This window comes from Malus sylvestris, chromosome 7 (assembly GCF_916048215.2).
Source record: "Malus sylvestris chromosome 7, drMalSylv7.2, whole genome shotgun sequence".
Lineage (NCBI taxonomy): Eukaryota > Viridiplantae > Streptophyta > Magnoliopsida > Rosales > Rosaceae > Malus > Malus sylvestris.
In genome coordinates this window covers 31,704,369-31,722,307 of record NC_062266.1, presented here as the reverse complement: position 1 = coordinate 31,722,307, position 17,939 = coordinate 31,704,369, and the positions used below count along the sequence as shown (strand labels likewise).

General features: G+C 37.8%; 3 protein-coding genes across 8 annotated transcripts; 1 reads left to right on the top strand and 2 right to left on the bottom strand.

Annotated features, from left to right (window-relative positions):
- Positions 1–287: 287 nt before the first annotated feature.
- On the bottom strand, positions 288–2,568 carry LOC126629513 (probable rRNA-processing protein EBP2 homolog). Of its 3 annotated transcripts, none has more exons than XM_050299578.1 (3): positions 2,452–2,568; positions 1,094–1,992; positions 288–870 (listed from the first exon to the last, which is right to left on the bottom strand). In XM_050299578.1, exons 2-3 carry the CDS (start codon positions 1,981–1,983, stop codon positions 855–857), a joined length of 906 nt encoding a protein of 301 aa, XP_050155535.1. In that variant the 5' UTR covers positions 1,984–1,992; positions 2,452–2,568; the 3' UTR covers positions 288–854. The 3 variants fall into 3 exon arrangements, with proteins under 3 accessions (XP_050155535.1, XP_050155536.1, XP_050155537.1); XM_050299579.1 differs by lacking the exon at positions 2,452–2,568 and adding an exon at positions 2,287–2,435; XM_050299580.1 differs by lacking the exon at positions 288–870 and having other exon boundaries at positions 933–1,992.
- Positions 2,569–3,688: 1,120 nt separating this feature from the next.
- LOC126629510 (peptidyl-prolyl cis-trans isomerase FKBP53-like) lies at positions 3,689–7,428 on the bottom strand. Its single transcript, XM_050299574.1, has 11 exons — positions 7,296–7,428; positions 7,050–7,123; positions 6,681–6,916; positions 6,448–6,587; positions 5,704–6,049; positions 5,398–5,523; positions 4,536–4,800; positions 4,376–4,460; positions 4,251–4,292; positions 4,106–4,154; positions 3,689–3,989 (listed from the first exon to the last, which is right to left on the bottom strand). The coding sequence occupies exons 1-11, from the start codon at positions 7,306–7,308 to the stop codon at positions 3,911–3,913; spliced, it is 1,455 nt and encodes a 484-aa protein (XP_050155531.1). The 5' UTR covers positions 7,309–7,428; the 3' UTR covers positions 3,689–3,910.
- Positions 7,429–10,572: 3,144 nt separating this feature from the next.
- LOC126629507 (uncharacterized) lies at positions 10,573–16,071 on the top strand. 4 transcript variants are annotated; one of them, XM_050299570.1, is made up of 4 exons: positions 10,573–13,346; positions 15,061–15,294; positions 15,529–15,685; positions 15,828–16,071. In XM_050299570.1, the coding sequence occupies exons 1-2, from the start codon at positions 11,023–11,025 to the stop codon at positions 15,074–15,076; spliced, it is 2,340 nt and encodes a 779-aa protein (XP_050155527.1). In that variant the 5' UTR covers positions 10,573–11,022; the 3' UTR covers positions 15,077–15,294; positions 15,529–15,685; positions 15,828–16,071. The 4 variants fall into 4 exon arrangements, with proteins under 4 accessions (XP_050155527.1, XP_050155526.1, XP_050155525.1 ...); XM_050299569.1 differs by having other exon boundaries at positions 15,478–15,681; XM_050299568.1 differs by having other exon boundaries at positions 15,478–15,685.
- Positions 16,072–17,939: the final 1,868 nt, after the last annotated feature.

Below are 17,939 nucleotides of genomic sequence, written 5' to 3'. Positions count from 1 at the left end.
ATTTAACTTTAACTCAATTGGAGAAATTGTCTCTAAACTAAAAATTTATTATCCTTAGTCCCTCAACTCATCAAAATGTTTAGTTATGGTCCCTCAACTAAAAATTAATTATCATTGATCCCTTAACTTTAATCCAACTGGAGAAATAGTCCATCAACTTTAACCCAATTGAATCAATGGTCCCTCAATTTTAACCCAATTGTAGCAATGATCATTCCAACATAACTAATTTTGACAAAATTCTGATGAAGTTGACCAAAAAGACAATAAATACATGTTTTGATGGGTTGAGGAATCTCAATTGTAGCAATGGTCCTTCCAACATAATTTATTTTGACAAAATTCTAACGAAATTGATAAAAATGATCATAGCTACACATTTTGATGAGTTGATAGACCAATGGCAATGGATTTTTAGTTGAGGGATCATTGCTCCAATTTGATTAAAGTTGAGGAACCATTGCTACAATTTACTCTTTTTATAAATAAATGATTGGAGAAGCTAAATTTAGAGCGCCAAAATCGCCACCTTAAGTAAAAGACATAGAGTAGCATTGTAAAATGTTGCAGTAAAACCAGATTTTCTTACTTAACCCACGCTCCAACTGTCCCCCTTCATAAAATTATGTACTTCATATCACCAACAAGATAATTTTCCATTCTCCCGTCCGTCTCCGTCAGCCGAAGCTCCCTCCCACAACCCCGGCAGCCACAAAGCCCAGGGCACCAAGAATAATGTCGAGATTGCCTCCGTTTTTAACATGAGAACTAAAAATTACCGAGGGGACCAAAGAGCAGGAATCACCAGACCTGCTGGTCTGAATCTGGCTAATCGAATACGAAGTACAGACCATTTAGGACGCATGAATACTGCAAAAATTTCGTACGGGTAGAACGGATGAATACAAGTATCAGATAAATAAAACAATCCATCAGCAATAAATATTACTACATAAGATGCTAAAGCAAAGCAGAACAAAACTTAAAAGTTCACATGTATCAGAATCACGGGAAAAAATCAATAGGCTACACGGGCAAGCCCTTGCCGGAACACGAGAGTAGAACAAAAAACAAAGTCATAAGATGCTATCACCTCTTCCTTTTCTTATTTCCTGATGTGAGACTATCTTTGTTGAATCCCCTCAAATCATTAGTCGTTTCCGCCATATTTTGCTTCTTGGAACCTTTCCTCCCTCCGTATCCAAACTTGGAATCCTTAATTTCCCTCTTCTTTGGTTTTTTTCCCGTCGGCTTCCCACCTTGTCTTGCCTTCCCTCCAGACCGATCTCCTGGAGCCACAAATGGCCTCTTCTTATTTGACCTCTCGAATGGTTTCCCATCCTCGAAGGCCAAATCCAACTCGCTGCCTTTGTCACCCCCGGCAAACCCACTCTGCTGCCTCTGCTTCCTCCACTTCTTCACAGATTCTATGTCCTCCTTTTTCTGCTTAGCTCTCTCTTTCAACTTCTGAGCCTGAATCTCTTTAGATAGTTTCTTGGACTCCCTCGCTTTCCTTCTCTCATCCGCTTCCTCTATCTTCTTCTTCTCTACCAAAAGCCGGCTCTTCACTCTCTCCATATGGGAATCTGACTTCACCATCTCTGCATAGTAGTCCTCGGGCCTCAGAAAAGGAAGCCCCATTGACTGAAGCTTCTCAAAGGCCTTCCTCGTTCCCTCTAAAGCCTGTGTGTAAAAGGCAAGCTCTCGAGTCAAGTCATCATTCACGTCCACCTTTTGCTCTTGATCAATGTCAACAGAGAGTTTGTGCACCCATCCCGCATTCTCCGGCCAGCTTATATCACCAAGTTTATCCATTATACCATCTCTGTTGTATATGGCCTTCTTCGACGGTTCCTCCAATTTCACATCACCCTCCTCTTCGGATTCTGCCTCCGATTCTGACCCAGACCCAACATCTTCGAAATCATCCTCTTCCATCAAATCCTCGTTCAACAACCGGGACTCTTTATTGGACACACCCATTTAGTAAACCTATTAAAAAGAAACACAATTCCCACATACTAATAAGCAAAATGTACAAAAACCGATCAACGAATTTCGAAAAACAAATAACAAATTCCTAACAATAATACATATCCTAATCTGAATAAACACAGAAGCATTCCAAATACCGACATAATTGTATTATTTCCAGCTAAACTCAATCAAACCTCAAAAATCATATTATTATCGCACTACAACCTATGAACAACATATTCAAACCCTAGAAACATATAATTGGGATTTCAGGAAAATTGAAAACAACAAAAATGGGATACTTCTTACACAAATTTTCTCGGCAACCAAACAGAAAATGGGAAAAATCAGAACTCCGAACTCAAAACCCAGATAATATTACAGCTAAATCGAAAGAGGATGATGAAAGTATAGGGCTCAAATCAGATTGCTTTAAGGGTTGGAATTTAGGAAGCTGAGTGCGAAAAATATTACCTTTCCGCTGTGGCCTCTGAAACCTCGATAAAACCCTAACTTTTCCAATGGTGTTGGTCGACGCAAAGAAGGGGGTTTTACGATCTGGCTTAAGGGCTTAATATTTGGGCTCAAAACTGGTGGGCTTGGGCCTTTATATTTCCAGTTTTACCTTCTTGTTTGTTAGGTGTTTTGACCTCGGATGTGGGGAATGCTTCTGTGTTTATTCAGATTAGGATATTTATTATTCGTTTTTCGGATTCATTGACTAGTTTTTAGTAAATGCAACGCAAATGAATCCTAAAAAAAAAGACTTCAAGTGCTTCCTACGAGCACATGACTGATACCTTTTGTAGAAAACACACTAAATTTTTTTGAAATCCAAAAACATTTTGTCTAGCAACACATTCAGAGTTTAGTTTTTTATTTGGGAAATTTTATTTAACCCCATGTAACATTTTTCTACACCCAATTTAAATTTTAAATGTTAATTGTCATTTTTACTCTATTGCATAATTACCATTAAGTACAAGATGAATTAAAAATAAAACTAAACTTTACCAATACCCACCTACTATAATTAAACCATACATCACTTCTTGTTATCCTACGTTCATTCTAGTTAAAATCCTAGTAGCTCTTATAGAGAAAAATAAGTTTTTTTATCGATGATGGATGGTGTTGATAGCAACCCAAGTAAATGGTTTGGTTGAGAGAGAGAACCTGTGTCTTGGTTTGGTAAAGAGAGCAAATATCTTGGTTTTGTAGCAGAAAAAACAGTAGCCATAGAAAATGCTAGGAGGGGGCAAAGGATGCGTAATGGTTTTATTTTCGAGCTTCTTTGAAAAAAAAAATTATTCAATTAAGAGATTTTATTTATAATTAGGTGTAAAGATAACTTTACATTTTGAATTGGATTTAAGAAGATAGTTTAGGTAATAAATTTGGGTTTAAAGAGATTTTAATTATTTAATAAAAAATAATATAGGTGTAGAGAGTAAGTTGAGTGTAAAAAAAATACACGAGTTCAAATAAAATTTCCCTTTTTATTTTTACAGTAGAAAAAATGTGGAAGAGAGATGGCGGTGGGAAATGGGATTACTCGCATGTGAGGGAGAGAAAAAAAAACAGCAAAATTATATTGCCCATAACATTTATTTTTCTTTTTGCTTTGTTGATAGAATCAAAATGGTATTTTCATCCTCTTTTTATCGACAGAGATTTTTATTAAATAGGAAAGATTAATGAAAAGCGAGGGTGAAGTGCAAAAATGTACAAATAAATTGGGAAAATTCGTCACTAAAAGTATTCATTTGAAGTTTTGATCAAAAACTAGGTCCTTACGAAGAAATGAAGGAAAAAAGAAGCAACATCATCCTTTAGTCAAAATTGGAAGCGGACGGAGCATCCCCACGGCTGATTTTCCGAGCAGAACAAGAACTCAAAAGTCGGAAGCGGACGGAGCAAATCCACAGCTGAATCAATTCACATCGAGCAGCTCAACATCAAACAAAAGCCATGAGTTTGGTGGTATTTTACCGGCACGTTTATTTCCATAACTGCATCCAAAGGAAACACATAAATAAGTTTTGCGGAAATGCGAAAAAGGACAACAGTTCAACTGGTTTTAGGTCCCCCGGTTTCGTGGGCAGATACTGTTATGATCATGGCATACCCCATTTCTGGTGGAATAGTGAGTCTTCTTTTGTCCCCGACACGCATACCTGGAGGAAGGTAGATACGCATTAAAAGATGCAACAGCTGCTTAGTAAAAGTTGTAGATCGGATTTAAGACAGATTTGAACATCTCAGAAAATTACCGTTAACCCCAACATCCCATCCTGCTATAACTTGTCCTAGACCTGCACAACCGAAAAAAATATGAGGAGACGCTCATAGTGAAGTTGAGTTATTTCTTGATTCGTGTAAAATGGCATTAACGTACCTAAGCGAAACTTGAAAGGTGGCCCTCCCACATTGGAGTCAAATATGTTGCCATTCTTTAGCTTGCCAATGTATCGAACACTGACCTGAAAAACATCAAATATTAGCATCATGAATCCTTTAAAGGGTAAATGTAAACATGCTGAAGGGCTACGCCTTGCCTTTTTTCCTGAAGAAGCTTTCCTGCCATCAGGTTTTCCCATAGCTAGCTCCTCGACAACCAATCCATTTGGAAAGGTTTTCCCTTTAGATCGCTTGCCACTGGTTTGCTCCAAAGCAGGTTCGTTCTGATCTTCCATGTTGCCAACAGTTTCATCCATGTGCGGTTTTATTTCACTCTCCTGGGCTTTCTTGTTCTTTTTCTTCTTCTTTTTCCCCTCGGTGAGATTTTCACCAGGAATAGAATTCCTTCCGACGTACGAGCTCCTGTGTATGAACATACTATTTTACTCAATGTAAAAACAACAAAGCAAATGTATGAGAGAGAATAGTAAATAACAAATCTAAGCCACTAGTGAAGGTCTTATCATGCCAACGATTCAACCTCTTGGGTACAAATTACTAATCTGACAGGAATTCTTAGCAAAATATAAATTAAGTTGGCCATATAAGATATAATTTTAATTTATTATTAAAATTAAAATTATATCTTATATGGGGGTAAGGCTAGGAGACTTGGGAACGGTAGGTCTCGGGTTCGAGACTTGGGAGCAGCCTCTCCATAAATGGGGATAAGGCTAGCCGACATTCACCTCTCCCAGACCCTGCGTAAAGCGGGAGCCTTGTGCACTGGGTACGACCTTTTTTATTAAATAAAAAAAAAGGCTCGAGTTTTGGACAGAAAAAGATTCATAAAGCCAACGTGTATTTGTTCTAATCCGCATTACTGAAGCCTGTTGCATTCAAATCCATATGACAATCTATAAATTAGAGGGGCAGGGGTAATTTCTCTTCATAGCTCAATGAAAACACAACATAAATGTACTCTGTAAAATAACGAAAAGATTATGTAGCAGATCTCACTCCTTATTAGATAGCTTTTGCTCTTGCTCTTGGCTCTTCAAAACCTCAGGTTGCTTTTCATTGTCATCAGCATTTACCTCCTTAGCTTGCTCTTTCAATTTCTTCTTCTTCTTATTTTTCTTTTCCCTGACACATTTGAGGAAACACTTCAATAAATTCAAAAACTGAATATTTGGCAGGCACCACAGAACAAGACAATATAAACAAAGTTGTCAAATGCTTGTTGATTATCGACTAAAGGAATCAAAGAATAACCCAACCTAAAAACTGATAAACCTCTAACCACTGAAATGGTCAATTACTCACCCTTCTGGCTGACCATCTTGGTGAACATCTTCGACTTTCCTTTTTGACCCAGCAGCCTCACTATCATTCACTTTCTTCTTCTTGGTTTTCTCAGTAATTTTGTTATCTTTCTGTTCGGTTGCTGCTTCAGGCTTCTCAATATTGGTTTTCTGTTTAGTGGATATTGGAAAGCCATCTTCATCTTCACTCTCCAAAACAGTGACACTGGCATTTTTCTTGACTACAATTTGATGTTGAGAATTTGTGTTCTTTTCAGAGTCATTCGATTGATTCTTTTTCACTTGTCGTTTGGACTGACTGTTTCCATTAGTAGGTTTGTCATCGTCCTCTATCTCCTCAATTACAACTAAGATTTAAGCCAAAGAAAACACCGAGTCAGGCACTACATAGCAGCATAATAATGAATAAATCACAGCTGAAAAAGTGACAATCATGAATAAATCACAGCTCCATTTACCAGCAGCGGAACACAACTTCATTAAACAAGACAACCATACTTAAGTATAACATAATGCCAAACAATGGTTTGGACTTTGGAGTACGCCAAAATATAGAGAAGATTAAGATCTAGTTGAAATTTAACATCATGAAGTTAATCAAACTTTCATCATGGAAAGTTTAACTATATTTATGCTTTGTCTCATATCAGATCCAATATGAAAAACCAGTCACGAAATTCATGAAAGATCTATTCCAAGTAATCATAAAAAATATGTCTAATAGGTTTCCAATATGCCAATTTACCTCCACTATTGGGAACAGGCGAGGGCGGGTACATGTCAAAATCTTCGTCATCAATAAACTCAACATTATCATCATCATTATCGTATTCTGAAGACTCTGACTCTGACTCAGTCTCGGCAATATTCTCCCGAACAGAATCCCTTTAATTGTTGTAGAGAGATAAAAATTACCGTTGAAAAGATAAAAATCTTACAAAAACAAACTCACAAAAGGTGAAATGAATTAGCACATACGATCTATAGTCATCTCCTTCATCTTCGCTCTCATCCACTTGGTAACCAGAGAGGTGGATGCTTCGGGTTCCAATCACCGAGAAGGTCACCAAACCATCAACCGGCTCAAATTCCAGATCCAAGGGGACCGATTCATTCTTATTTGGTAACAAAGAACACACAAAGGCTGAAATGTAACTTCCAATGGAACACTGAACTATACACCTCTCCTTCGATTCACCGAGGCCTAAAGTCGCCTGATTTATCAACACAACGTCAACAAGAAAATTCACCATCATACCACACCCAATTCGCAACGGTTTCTTAAAAAAATCAGAGTGCTCTAAGCAATCAAAAGGTTCAGAAAAAAAAAAAAAAAAGGAAAATTACCTGAGTAATGTGAAGCTTTCCTTCGAATTCATCCGACTGATACCCAAACGATCCGCCTGGTTTTATTTCAACTCCTACAATTTAACATTCAACCAAAAATAAATAAATAATTTATCAAACCTTTCGGTTTTCTGAGAAATCGTAGAATTTTCGCTATATTTTCTTCCGAATTCAAGAAATATTGTGAAAAATTACTGCATAAAAATAAATGAAATTAAATAATTATAAATGAGAAAGAAGACTGACCCCAGAATACCATCGCTCCTGTATCGTTGGCTCGCACAGCGACGCTCCGGAGGCTCCGAGCTCTTTCTAAAACCCTGGCAAAAGCCTCACGCGGCTCTTAAAACCCTAATTCTTTCCTCGAGTTTGGACTGCCTGCTGTAGCACGGTTATTGTATGCAACAGGTGCTATAATATCCACGTGGCGTGAAGAGGCTTCACGCGCGAAATTAACATTTTAAACCTCAACGCAACCGAAAGCTTTTGTCTTTTTCTTCTTTTTGGTGTTTGGTTTGATTTGATGAAAAAATAAAATAGGGCAAATTACAAAAATTACTTTAACTATTACTAATTAACAGTTTTATACTTTGTTTTTAAAAATTTTGATGTTATACATTATCTTCGAATTTGTTGCAATGTCATATTTTCCGTTAGTTGACTGTCAATTCCTCAGTAAAATGCTAACGTAGCATGAGGCGAGGCTTACTTTTTATTAAAAAATTATTAAAAACTTAAAAAAAATCATTTCATATTTTTTAAATATTAAGATAATAATTAATTAAAAAAAAGACCATCAGTCGTCTACCCCTCCCCCCCTCTTCTCTTCTCCCCCATCTTCATCTTCTTCCCCCGACTCCCCCACCTGCAACCCAGAAAGAAAAAAAAAACCCATTAGTTCGTCTTCCCCTCCTCCTCCTCCTCTCTTTTCCCCCTTCTTCATCTTCTTCCCCCGACCCCCTACTTGCAACCCAAAAAAAAAAAAAAAAAACCCAGATCTCGTCTAATGCCATCGCCGGGTTCGTAAGGTGGAATCAGGAAACCCCATTCGCCAAGCCGATTCCTTAGATAGAGAACCTGGGCGTGGAGAAAATGGGAGGAATGGGTGTGGATTTAAGGAGTGGGGTGTGTAGAGGAGGGAAGAGGGTGGGTGCGCGTGCGAGGGTGGGTGTGGAGGGAGGGTGGGTGCAGGTGTGGGGGGAAGATGAACTGGGTTGCAGGTAGGGGGTCAAGGGAAGAAGATGACGATGGGGGAAAAGAGAATAAGAGGATGGGGAAGGGGTAGACGAACTTATGGTTTGTTTGTTTGTTTGTTTGTTTTATTAATTATTATTTTAATATTTAAAAATAAATAAATGATTTTTTTTAAGCTTTTAATAATTTTTTTTAATAAAAAGTGGGCCTCATCTCATGCCACGTCAGCATTTAACTAAGAAACTAACAGTCAACTGACGGAATGTATGATACTGCAACAAATTCAAAGATAAGGTATGGTAAAACTTTTTAAAGACGATGTATGAAACTGTTAATGACTTAATAGTTGAGGTAGTTTTTTGTAATTTACCCAATAAAATAAAGGGAAATGTAATGGATTGAGAAATGGGCCCAGCACGCCAAAATTGATGAAATGTGCAGGCTTTGTAAGTGGGCTCCCTCTGAGCCCATATGCACACTTTTTTGGGCCGGTGATTTTTTTTTTGGGCTGGTGATAAGAGTACAATTTGGTGGACAAATTATTATAAACTACGTCAATCGAAGGGAAAGATGAAGGGTTTGAACTTGAGATAGAGTAAGTTTAAGATAAAGTCCTAATTATCATTCAGCACTTGCGAAGATAAATTATATTATCTAAATAATGTGAAAATGATGCTACAGAGCAAGATTGTTTTTTTCTTTTGATGATGTGATATTCTAAAATATTATGCTATGACGAGAGAGAATTTAAGCTCTTGTGTAAGAAGACAAGCACACTATCTTAACAGATTGGCTAATCCATATATTCATATTACAAAACTAGCATTTATTCTTACAATTTATCTAGCCTAATAAGTTTGGAAGAAATTTTGTAGGCGACTTTTGTAATCGTCTAGGCTCAAAAAAGTTGAAAGATTTAAATTAAAGTTATTGCCTAATGACATTTATTTTTACATGAAAGTGAGAGGTAACATAATTAACTCATTTAGCTAGTTCGAAAACTAGTTATTATGAATAGCTCATGGCTTAGTCCAAAATCTCACAGTTCAATGTGTAAGATGTGAAGAGATTTTTCAGTATGCCAGAAACACAACTAAGTACACTAAGTGTCATAATACAAAAAGTTTTATACTTGAAAAATTCTGCTACTTATATTATGACACTGAACGTACTCACCCGTGTCTCTGATACATTCCCCAACCTTCTATTTTGAAATTTTGAAATGGACCTTAGATCTAAAATTATGTGATATGAAGAAAGCTTTAGGTTGGATAGATCATAGCACCCATATGCTTTAGGTGGAAGATGCCATCTCCTCTTACTCAAATAATTAAGGATACTTTTTTGACTTTTCACATCCACATATACCTAATGCAGTCTCACACACACACACATATATATATGTTCATCTTTGTATAAAATCATTACCACTTTTTTAAATATCATAATAAACAAATGTTTTTATGTTCATGAACTTCTCCTTTGATTTTTTTGGTAATTTTACTGCAATTTATTCTTTTTTTATAATAAAATTAATTCCATAATAATAATTAAACATAAAGTAGTGTTTATGGGTCACACTTGTAACCACTCCACCAAACTTTCAAGCATGATGATCACATCATAAAACCAAATAACTGGTTCCAACTTTTAAACTTATACATGCATGGTTAATAGATAATCATATTGCATTTGCTACATTTCTCTAAAATTTATTTATTTTTATGCTAATTTGGAGAGAGAAACAAATGCCTAATTTAATGAAAAACTTAAGGATATAGGTTATGGTCTTTATATATATTAATTCAAAATAAAAACATACAAAATACTAAGCTCATTTTGAAATTCATTTAAAATAATTGAAAACGCTTTTAAGAAAAATATTTTTGAATTCCAAATCACTTAAAGTGCTTTCTTTTTTGTAAGAAACACTAGTTATGTATTTTTTGCAACAAGCACTTCAATTTTTTTTTTTTTTTAAGATTTAAAGATTAATACCAAAAATATTTTCATACAAAACACTTTAACCATTTCAAAGTATTTCCAAATGAATCATAAATCAACAAGATATCGCTTTAATACAAAACAAAAGTCATTTTAAGGTCAAGAAAATCTCAAATCAAGAAGCATAGAGAGTAAATATTTGAAATTCCAAAGCAAAGAAAACACTACGAAATTTCGAGCACTTTTAGACATTGACAAAACAGAAGAACTATATAAAACTTGCAAGTCTTGGACAAAAATTCTCACAAACAGGAAAAAATGGAAAGAAAAAACAAAACAAAAAAAAGAAAAAAATTTGTTGGTCAGAAGATTAAATAGTAAAAAAACTTTGTATTTTTTATCATGTCGAATAAAATTCTCTCTCTCCTCTCTATTTTTTTCTCTCTCTAGAGTCTGCAGAGTCTGCACTATATGAATGTCTCCGTTACTCCTTCATTTCTGTTGTGTGATGAAGGTGCAGTTGAGCAGTTTTGCAGCTGAATCTTTGAGAATTTCACAAACCTTCCACCATTAAAGCCCACTTCAAAAGCTTCAAGCTCCCATCTTTTCCTACTCTTTCACTTGCCGAGATCGCCATGGAAACGGACCTCTGCTTCAATCCGAACCCGAACCCAAAACCCAGTTTGCCATCTCCTTCACTTTCCGGCTAAATGCCCCGAACCCACCACCGTGAGGGACCAATCTCACCTAAAAGCTTGGTTCTTTCACTGAAAACCCATCATTTCACTCACTCACTGAGTCACTCACACTCTCCAATTTCGACTCGTTTGCTTCAATGGCGTCCACAAACTCAACCCCAACAGAACCATCTCTCTCGCCGGACGACATAGCCGCCAGGGCCCTCAACCGGCGATTCGAAAGCCTGGTAACTGTTCGAACAAAGGCCATCAAGGGGAAAGGAGCTTGGTACTGGGCTCACTTGGAGCCCGTTCTCGTTCGCGTCCCCAACTCCAACATCCCCAAGGCCGTCAAGCTCAAGTGCTCACTCTGCGACGCCGTCTTCTCCGCCTCCAACCCCTCCAGAACCGCCTCAGAGCATCTCAAACGGGGTACCTGCCCGAATTTCACCTCTGTTTTGCGGCCCAATTCATCGGCGGCGGCATCTCCGGTTCCGATTTCTTCCTTGCCTTCTCCGTCGTCTCACAATCACAGAAAGCGGAGCTCTCAAATGGGTACTAGTCCTTCTCCTATTTCTCAAGCTCCTCCGCACATTAGTCCTAGTCCGATACAGGTTCACTCTTTAGCTATGATCGAGTCTTCCCGCTTCGGCGGTGACCATAATTTCTCACAGTCTCCAAACCCTGTTGGGATTGCGAGAAGTATGGGGCTGGATCAGCACCATTTGGTGTTATCTGGTGGGAAGGAGGATTTGGGTGCTTTGGCAATGTTAGAAAATAGTGTGAAGAAACTTAAGAGTCCCAAAGCTTCACCTGGTGCCACTCTTAGTAAGGAGCAGATTGATTCTGCACTTCAACTACTGTCTGAGTGGTTCTATGAGTCATGTGGGTCAGTCTCATTTTCGAGCCTCGAGCATCCCAAGTTCAGGGCTTTCCTTAGCCAGGTGGGCTTGCCTGCATTGCTGCAGCGTGAGCTTTCCGGTGCTCGACTTGATGCTAAGTTTGATGAGGTGAAAGCTGAGTCTGAAGCTAGGATTAGAGATGCAATGTTTTTCCAAGTTGCTTCTGATGGGTGGAAGAGCGGGGATTCTTGTGGGGAAGAGAATGTTGTTAAGTTCACAGTTAATCTTCCAAATGGGATTAGTGTTTTCCAGAAGGTGGTGTTTACTGGCGGGTCAGTTTCTTCGAAATATGCGGAGGAGGTGTTGTGGGATTCAGTTACTGGAATATGTGGGAATGCTGTGCAGCGTTGTGTGGGCATCGTTGCAGACAAATATAAGGCCAAGGCATTGAGGAACTTGGAGACTCAGAACCATTGGATGGTGAATGTCTCCTGTCAGCTTCAGGGGTTCATGTCTTTGATTAAGGATTTTAACAAAGAGCTTCCATTGTTTAGGGTTGTCATTGAAAATTGCTTAAAGGTTGCGAATTTTGTAAATAGCAACTCTGAGGTTAGGCATGCTTTCGAGAAGTGCAAGATACAAGAGCTTGAGTATGCTGGGTTGCTCCAAGTTCCTTCGCCCAAATGTGATACTTCAAAGAACTTTGCACCTATCTATGCAATGCTGGAGGATATATTGAGCTGTGCCCGCATACTCCAAATGGTTGTCTTGGTTGATTTTTATAAGGCGATATGTCTGGAGGATCCAATTGCTAGGGAAGTTGCAGGGATGATTCAAACTGAAGGATTTTGGAATGAATTGGAGGCAGTTTATTCACTTGTTAAGATGATCAGAGGGATGACTCAGGAGATTGAGGCTGAGAGGCCATTAATCGGGCAATGTCTACCCCTTTGGGAAGAATTGAGAACAAAAGTAAAGGATTGGTGTGCCAAGTTCAACATTGTTGAAGGACCTGTTGAGGAAATAGTTGAAAAACGATTCAGAAAGAACTACCACCCAGCATGGTCGGCTGCATTTATCCTTGACCCGATATACTTGATGAGGGACACTAGTGGAAAGTACCTTCCACCATTCAAGTGCTTGACACATGAGCAGGAGAAGGATGTAGATAAGCTCATTACCAGGTTGGTTTCCAGAGAAGAAGCTCATGTTGCATTGATGGAGCTCATGAAATGGAGAACGGAAGGAATGGACCCACTTTATGCTCAGGCAGTGCAGGTTAAACAGCGAGATCCTGTAACTGGAAAGATGAAAATGGCAAACCCACAGAGCAGCAGACTTGTGTGGGAAACTTGTCTAAGTGAGTTAAAGACATTGGGGAAGGTTGCAGTGAGACTTATCTTCCTCCATGCAACCTCGTGTGGATTTAAGTGCAATTGGTCTTTCATGAGATGGATTCGTGTACATAGGCACTCAAGGGTAGGCCTGGAAAAGGCACAGAAGATGATATTTATTGCAGCTCATGCCAAAATTGAGAGAAGGGATCTTTCTAGTGAGGAAGAAAAGGAAGCAGAGCTGTTTGGGACTGCAGACGTTGAGGATGACATGCTGACAGAGGTCTTTTCCGATGCACCCACAGTGTAATGTTTTTCTTTTTGACTCCTCTAGGATTCTGTAACTCTAGGATTTATTGAATTCTTTCCTCTTTTTATTTTTTCTTCTATATACTTCACATCTAGGTAAAAGATTTCAGTGTTATTGCTCGAAGGGAAGGTTAATGTGAAGGAATTTTGAACATTGTATTATTGAAACTGGCATATCTTCATGATTCTAATGAAATAGTCAATCTCTTGCCAAAACATGATTGTGGGTTTCTTCGGTTTGTACTTTGTAAACAAGAGGCCCTTTGATCTTTATAATCATAAAAGTGGTCCAGGGATTGAATATAAAATTGTAACATTTTTCAAGAGAAGTTTGAGATGTATGTTTCTCTATGTTTAATACGGTGTCCTCCAAAGTCCAGTTTCTCTTCATTGTCTTAAAAAAAAAATGCGCTTCATCATATTTCCATTGTTGATATCAGTTATTGATTGTTGTTTTCTTCTTGAGTATGAGATATTTGATTTGGATAAGTCCTCCTATGTAACATCTTCCATTTACTGCATCTAGTTTAGCTCATGACGTAAAATATAAAGAATTGGATGGTCATGTATGGCTGGCTGGTGTGAAAATTTTGGTTTTTTATTCTTCGGGACTATTTTTATGCATTAATGATGCTTATAGTGGTATTAGTGTTCAAATAAATATGCAAGATGCCCAACATAATGACATGAAAACAAATTGGACAGTGAATGGACATATAAAAATGTTAGATTGTCTCGGAAGAGGAAAGAAGTATAGTAAAACATCAAAATAGGAGCTCTATTATTGAAGTGATGCCTATATGTTGCAGTAGTAATATGGATTAGGGTGACCATGAGGAATGACGTTCTGAATCAATGAAAGATGAATACCAAACCAATTTGGCCACTTGATGGCTCATTACAACTAACCTTTTCTGTTCCTCTATTGTTCAACTTATAATTTTTGTTTACGCTATTTTTCATTCCCCAAAGTGTAACCGCTCTGGTTGAAGTGCCCGCCAGGGCACTGACATGCGTACCACTGCTAGTTTTCTGTACTTCTAAGCAAATAGGAAGACACTGTGCCGCTTCTTATTGGACAAGATATGTGTAGGGCATTGTATATCTGTTGGATATGCAGTCACACTCTCAATATTGGCTTCTATGCTAAGTGTGCTTGAACACAAAATGAAGTGCCATGCTGAACGACATATTGTTTAGACAAGTAGATGCGCAGCAGTTCTGTTTCTGGTGCCCTAAGATCTCGGATAGACATGTACCACACTTAATACATAGAATTGATGCTCATGATCAAGATTGAGTATGTTGTACAACCTGTACGAATTAGCACTGCATTGGCCTCAGTATCTTGTCATGATTTAATTTCTTGGGCAGGACTCTTAGAAAGTGGCAATACCAATATGTTTATGTTTTCAGTCTTTTAACCATTTAACTTATTCTCTTTTTGTGTTTTCCCTATAACCTGAAATGTATAGCTATCGTACAAAGGACTCCTTTTTCTTTGTTTTTTTGGGAAATTATAGTTTATACCAAATTAAGAACACCTATTCGGGCCTATGATGGAAATATCTGTCAAAGCTTAATGTTTGGAACGAGTAATGGTATGTTCTAATTTAAGCGTAGAACTTCTTGTATTTGCTTGAGAAATGAAATCACCGAAGGACACGAATGGCATTTGTTTGAAATGTTTGACACTTCCTTTCTGCTGCAGGATAGGGTTTTCTTGAATGGGTTGGGTGGATGGATAACCGGGCTTGAGTCATCACATGGGTCAAACCTCGTAAGAACACAAGAGCGAATCTTTGTAGCCAAAGACACACTTCACACTGATTGAACTAGGCATATCTGCTCTGCTGGTATATCAGTTTCTGAAATTGAAGAGCCCCACCATGGGAAGTGGAAGTCCATTTCAGTGCTTTAGTTGTCATGGTCAACGAAAAGGAAGGTACAAGGGGCCTTATATCTCATCATTCCTCTCTCTCTTATCTCTCCCTGTTGTATGTCTGTCTCTCTATCTTTTTTCTCCCTCTATTTGTGTGTTTATTGTTTTAAATTTTAGCTTAAGATTATTTCTAATCATCTTTGGTAACTTGTGCTTTAAACATTCCATGTCTTGTGACATTTTTAGTCTCCAACTGGGCCCTTACGAACTTTGTTTTTGGAGGATGAAAATTTGCAGTCCGCACAGTTATCAGATAGGCCTTCCATGATTGCTAAAAAGTCTTGAGCAAAATGGAAGCAAGGAGGGGATGTGCATAATATGACTGAAAGGGATATTGCAACGAACTTGAACTAAATCTGCATGTAATTTGGCTAGTAATAGTGAGCATAAGTAGGTTGGTGATTCTTTTACTTGTTATTCACATACTTAATCTCCAAGCCCCTTTCAACATTGGCTCCACCTAAAATCCCAACTTTTTGAAAATTTCATGAGTGTCTGAAGCTGTTAACCTAAGTGCCACACCTTTCTTTGTGCAGGCTGAGAACTGAAACGGGTTATGTGCTTCACAAGTAAACGGATTTCATCAGTGGTTCAACTTGCGAGAAAGACCTTAGCCTTGTGGCAATTGCCTTAAGATGGGAGAATACTTATGTGGTATTCACTATATATATACACATACTATGTTTTTTGCAGAGTTCTGAAAATCGGATTCAGGAAACTCAGTTCGTGGCCGTATCAGGTGATACATTCAAATTTAATTCTGATTTTTTCCCTAAATAATGTGCAAGAACGATACAGTATGAAAAATGGGACCAAAAAAAAAAAAAAACAGAGGACAAAGTGGCATATGAAGACCTAGTTTGGGAGTGAGGTGCTTAAAAAAAAAGCACCCATGAAAAATAGCTGTGAGGGTTTTAGGTGTTTGGTAAACTGAAAAAAAAAGGGCTTATTTTGGAAGCTACTGTGAGAATAAGCTGAAGCTGCTATTTGCAGCTTTGGAAAACTGGTTTTTTTTTCAAAGCACACGGAGCTACAGTGCTTCTTTAATGAAAAGACCCACTATTAGACTGTTTTTTTTTTTCAAAAGCACTTTTACAAAAAAGTTTACCAAACACTCTGCTGATTTATTTCACAGCCGCTTATTCTCACAGCAGCTTTTTTTCAAAGCACAGCAATACCAAACTAGCCCGAAGTCACTCGTTGAGTTGGCCATTGTTTTAGTATCTTATAACAGCACTTGCAAATTTTGGAGAATTATTACACTTTCTGGTGCACCTTCAAATCATACTCAGTTGAGTTTTCAATAAACCATACCAATCATAACATCCTCTTGCCATAGAAACCCAATATAGTAACTTGACTGAGCAGTAGACTGAAAAAAAATACCAAGTGGGTTTGTGGATGAACAAATAAAATTTGGATAGAGCTCCCCCACTATGTCATTCGCAAAAGCATGAAACCTCTTGTATTTTGTTCCCATCCGGTGTGAGAGTTTCCTAGTCAAACAGCTCTGCCGAAGTTCAAAGTTTTCACTTTTGAGTTAAGTGTAGTTAGTGGTGGAGTAAGAATTTGTTACTTTTTCTTTCTACCCTTGATTTCATTTGCTACTGAATTTGGTTAAGGCATAGGGGGTCCTGTCGGCATGGGGAGGCAAAATACTGACTACTCACCAACTAGAAGAGAAAGGGAAAGCCTAAGCCTTTATTTGGACTTGTATAGGAGGATGGATTTATTGTTCACTCTCCACTCATGTTGTTAAAGGGAAAGTAGATATGATGATTAGTATAGGACAACACTCTTTTCTACAAGAATCTTCACACTTTCAATGCTCCTCCATAATTAGCTTTCTTCCTTTATATCATCTCTCCTCTTCCTCTTTTTTTTTTTCTTGATTGTTTTTGAATTTTGAAGCCCTATGTCTGCCATTTTTTTTTAGTACCTCTAAACATTTAGCGTCGATATGTATTTGGCTGTTCCTCGGCCACTTAGTTTGAGCAGGTAGACCAAATTCAACAATCAAATGTGTCGATACTGAATGAATGTAAGTACTCGAGAAAAATTACATATCTATGCATATGAATTGACATGTATGAAATTAATTTTGGTAGGTATTTCTTGTTTGTGGCCCTCCTTTGTATGTTTTGATGACTTTAGTTTTATGAGGAAAAATGGAAACATTTTCTTTGTATTCCGCCAATAATTGAGCAAGTTGACACGGGAAAGTGAAAAACTGGTCATGATAATATATTAGTAATGATTAGATATGGAATTTATGCACAAGTATATACATCATTTTTCAATCCAACTAACCTTCAAGTTTTTGCACATGCTTGGTAAAAGAAAGAGCAACCCCAAGTCAACAAGGCTTCCCGTTTTGTGAGGGTTGCGGGGGGAGACATTTATCTTATGCAGTTTTGTTTTTGCTTTATAAAGAGGTTGTTTTCACGACTCGAATCCGTGACTTTTCGGTCACAAATGAACAACCTTTCCGTTTGTGCCAAGGCTAAAAGTAAAGGTTAAATTGGGTATTTGATGGTGGGGTAGGGAAATGAATAATATATGTGTACCACCTGCCTTTGTGTTTTTTGGTATTCTACGGTGTCTGTCTTTCTATGATTTCATTCCACATGAACTTCAACCATATGTAT

Bases quoted from the DNA above. Each gene is read 5' to 3' on its own strand.
- LOC126629510 (XM_050299574.1), bottom strand. The intron at 6,050-6,447 runs GTAAATTGGCAT...CTTAAATCTTAG, and splicing joins GCCTGTTCCCAATAGTGGAG to TTGTAATTGAGGAGATAGAG. The intron at 3,990-4,105 runs GTATGCCATGAT...CTTTGGATGCAG, and splicing joins ACTATTCCACCAGAAATGGG to TTATGGAAATAAACGTGCCG.
- LOC126629507 (XM_050299571.1), top strand. From the start codon at position 11,023: ATGGCGTCCACAAACTCAACCCCAACAGAACCATCTCTCTCGCCGGAC.
- LOC126629513 (XM_050299578.1), bottom strand. From the start codon at position 1,983: ATGGGTGTGTCCAATAAAGAGTCCCGGTTGTTGAACGAGGATTTGATG.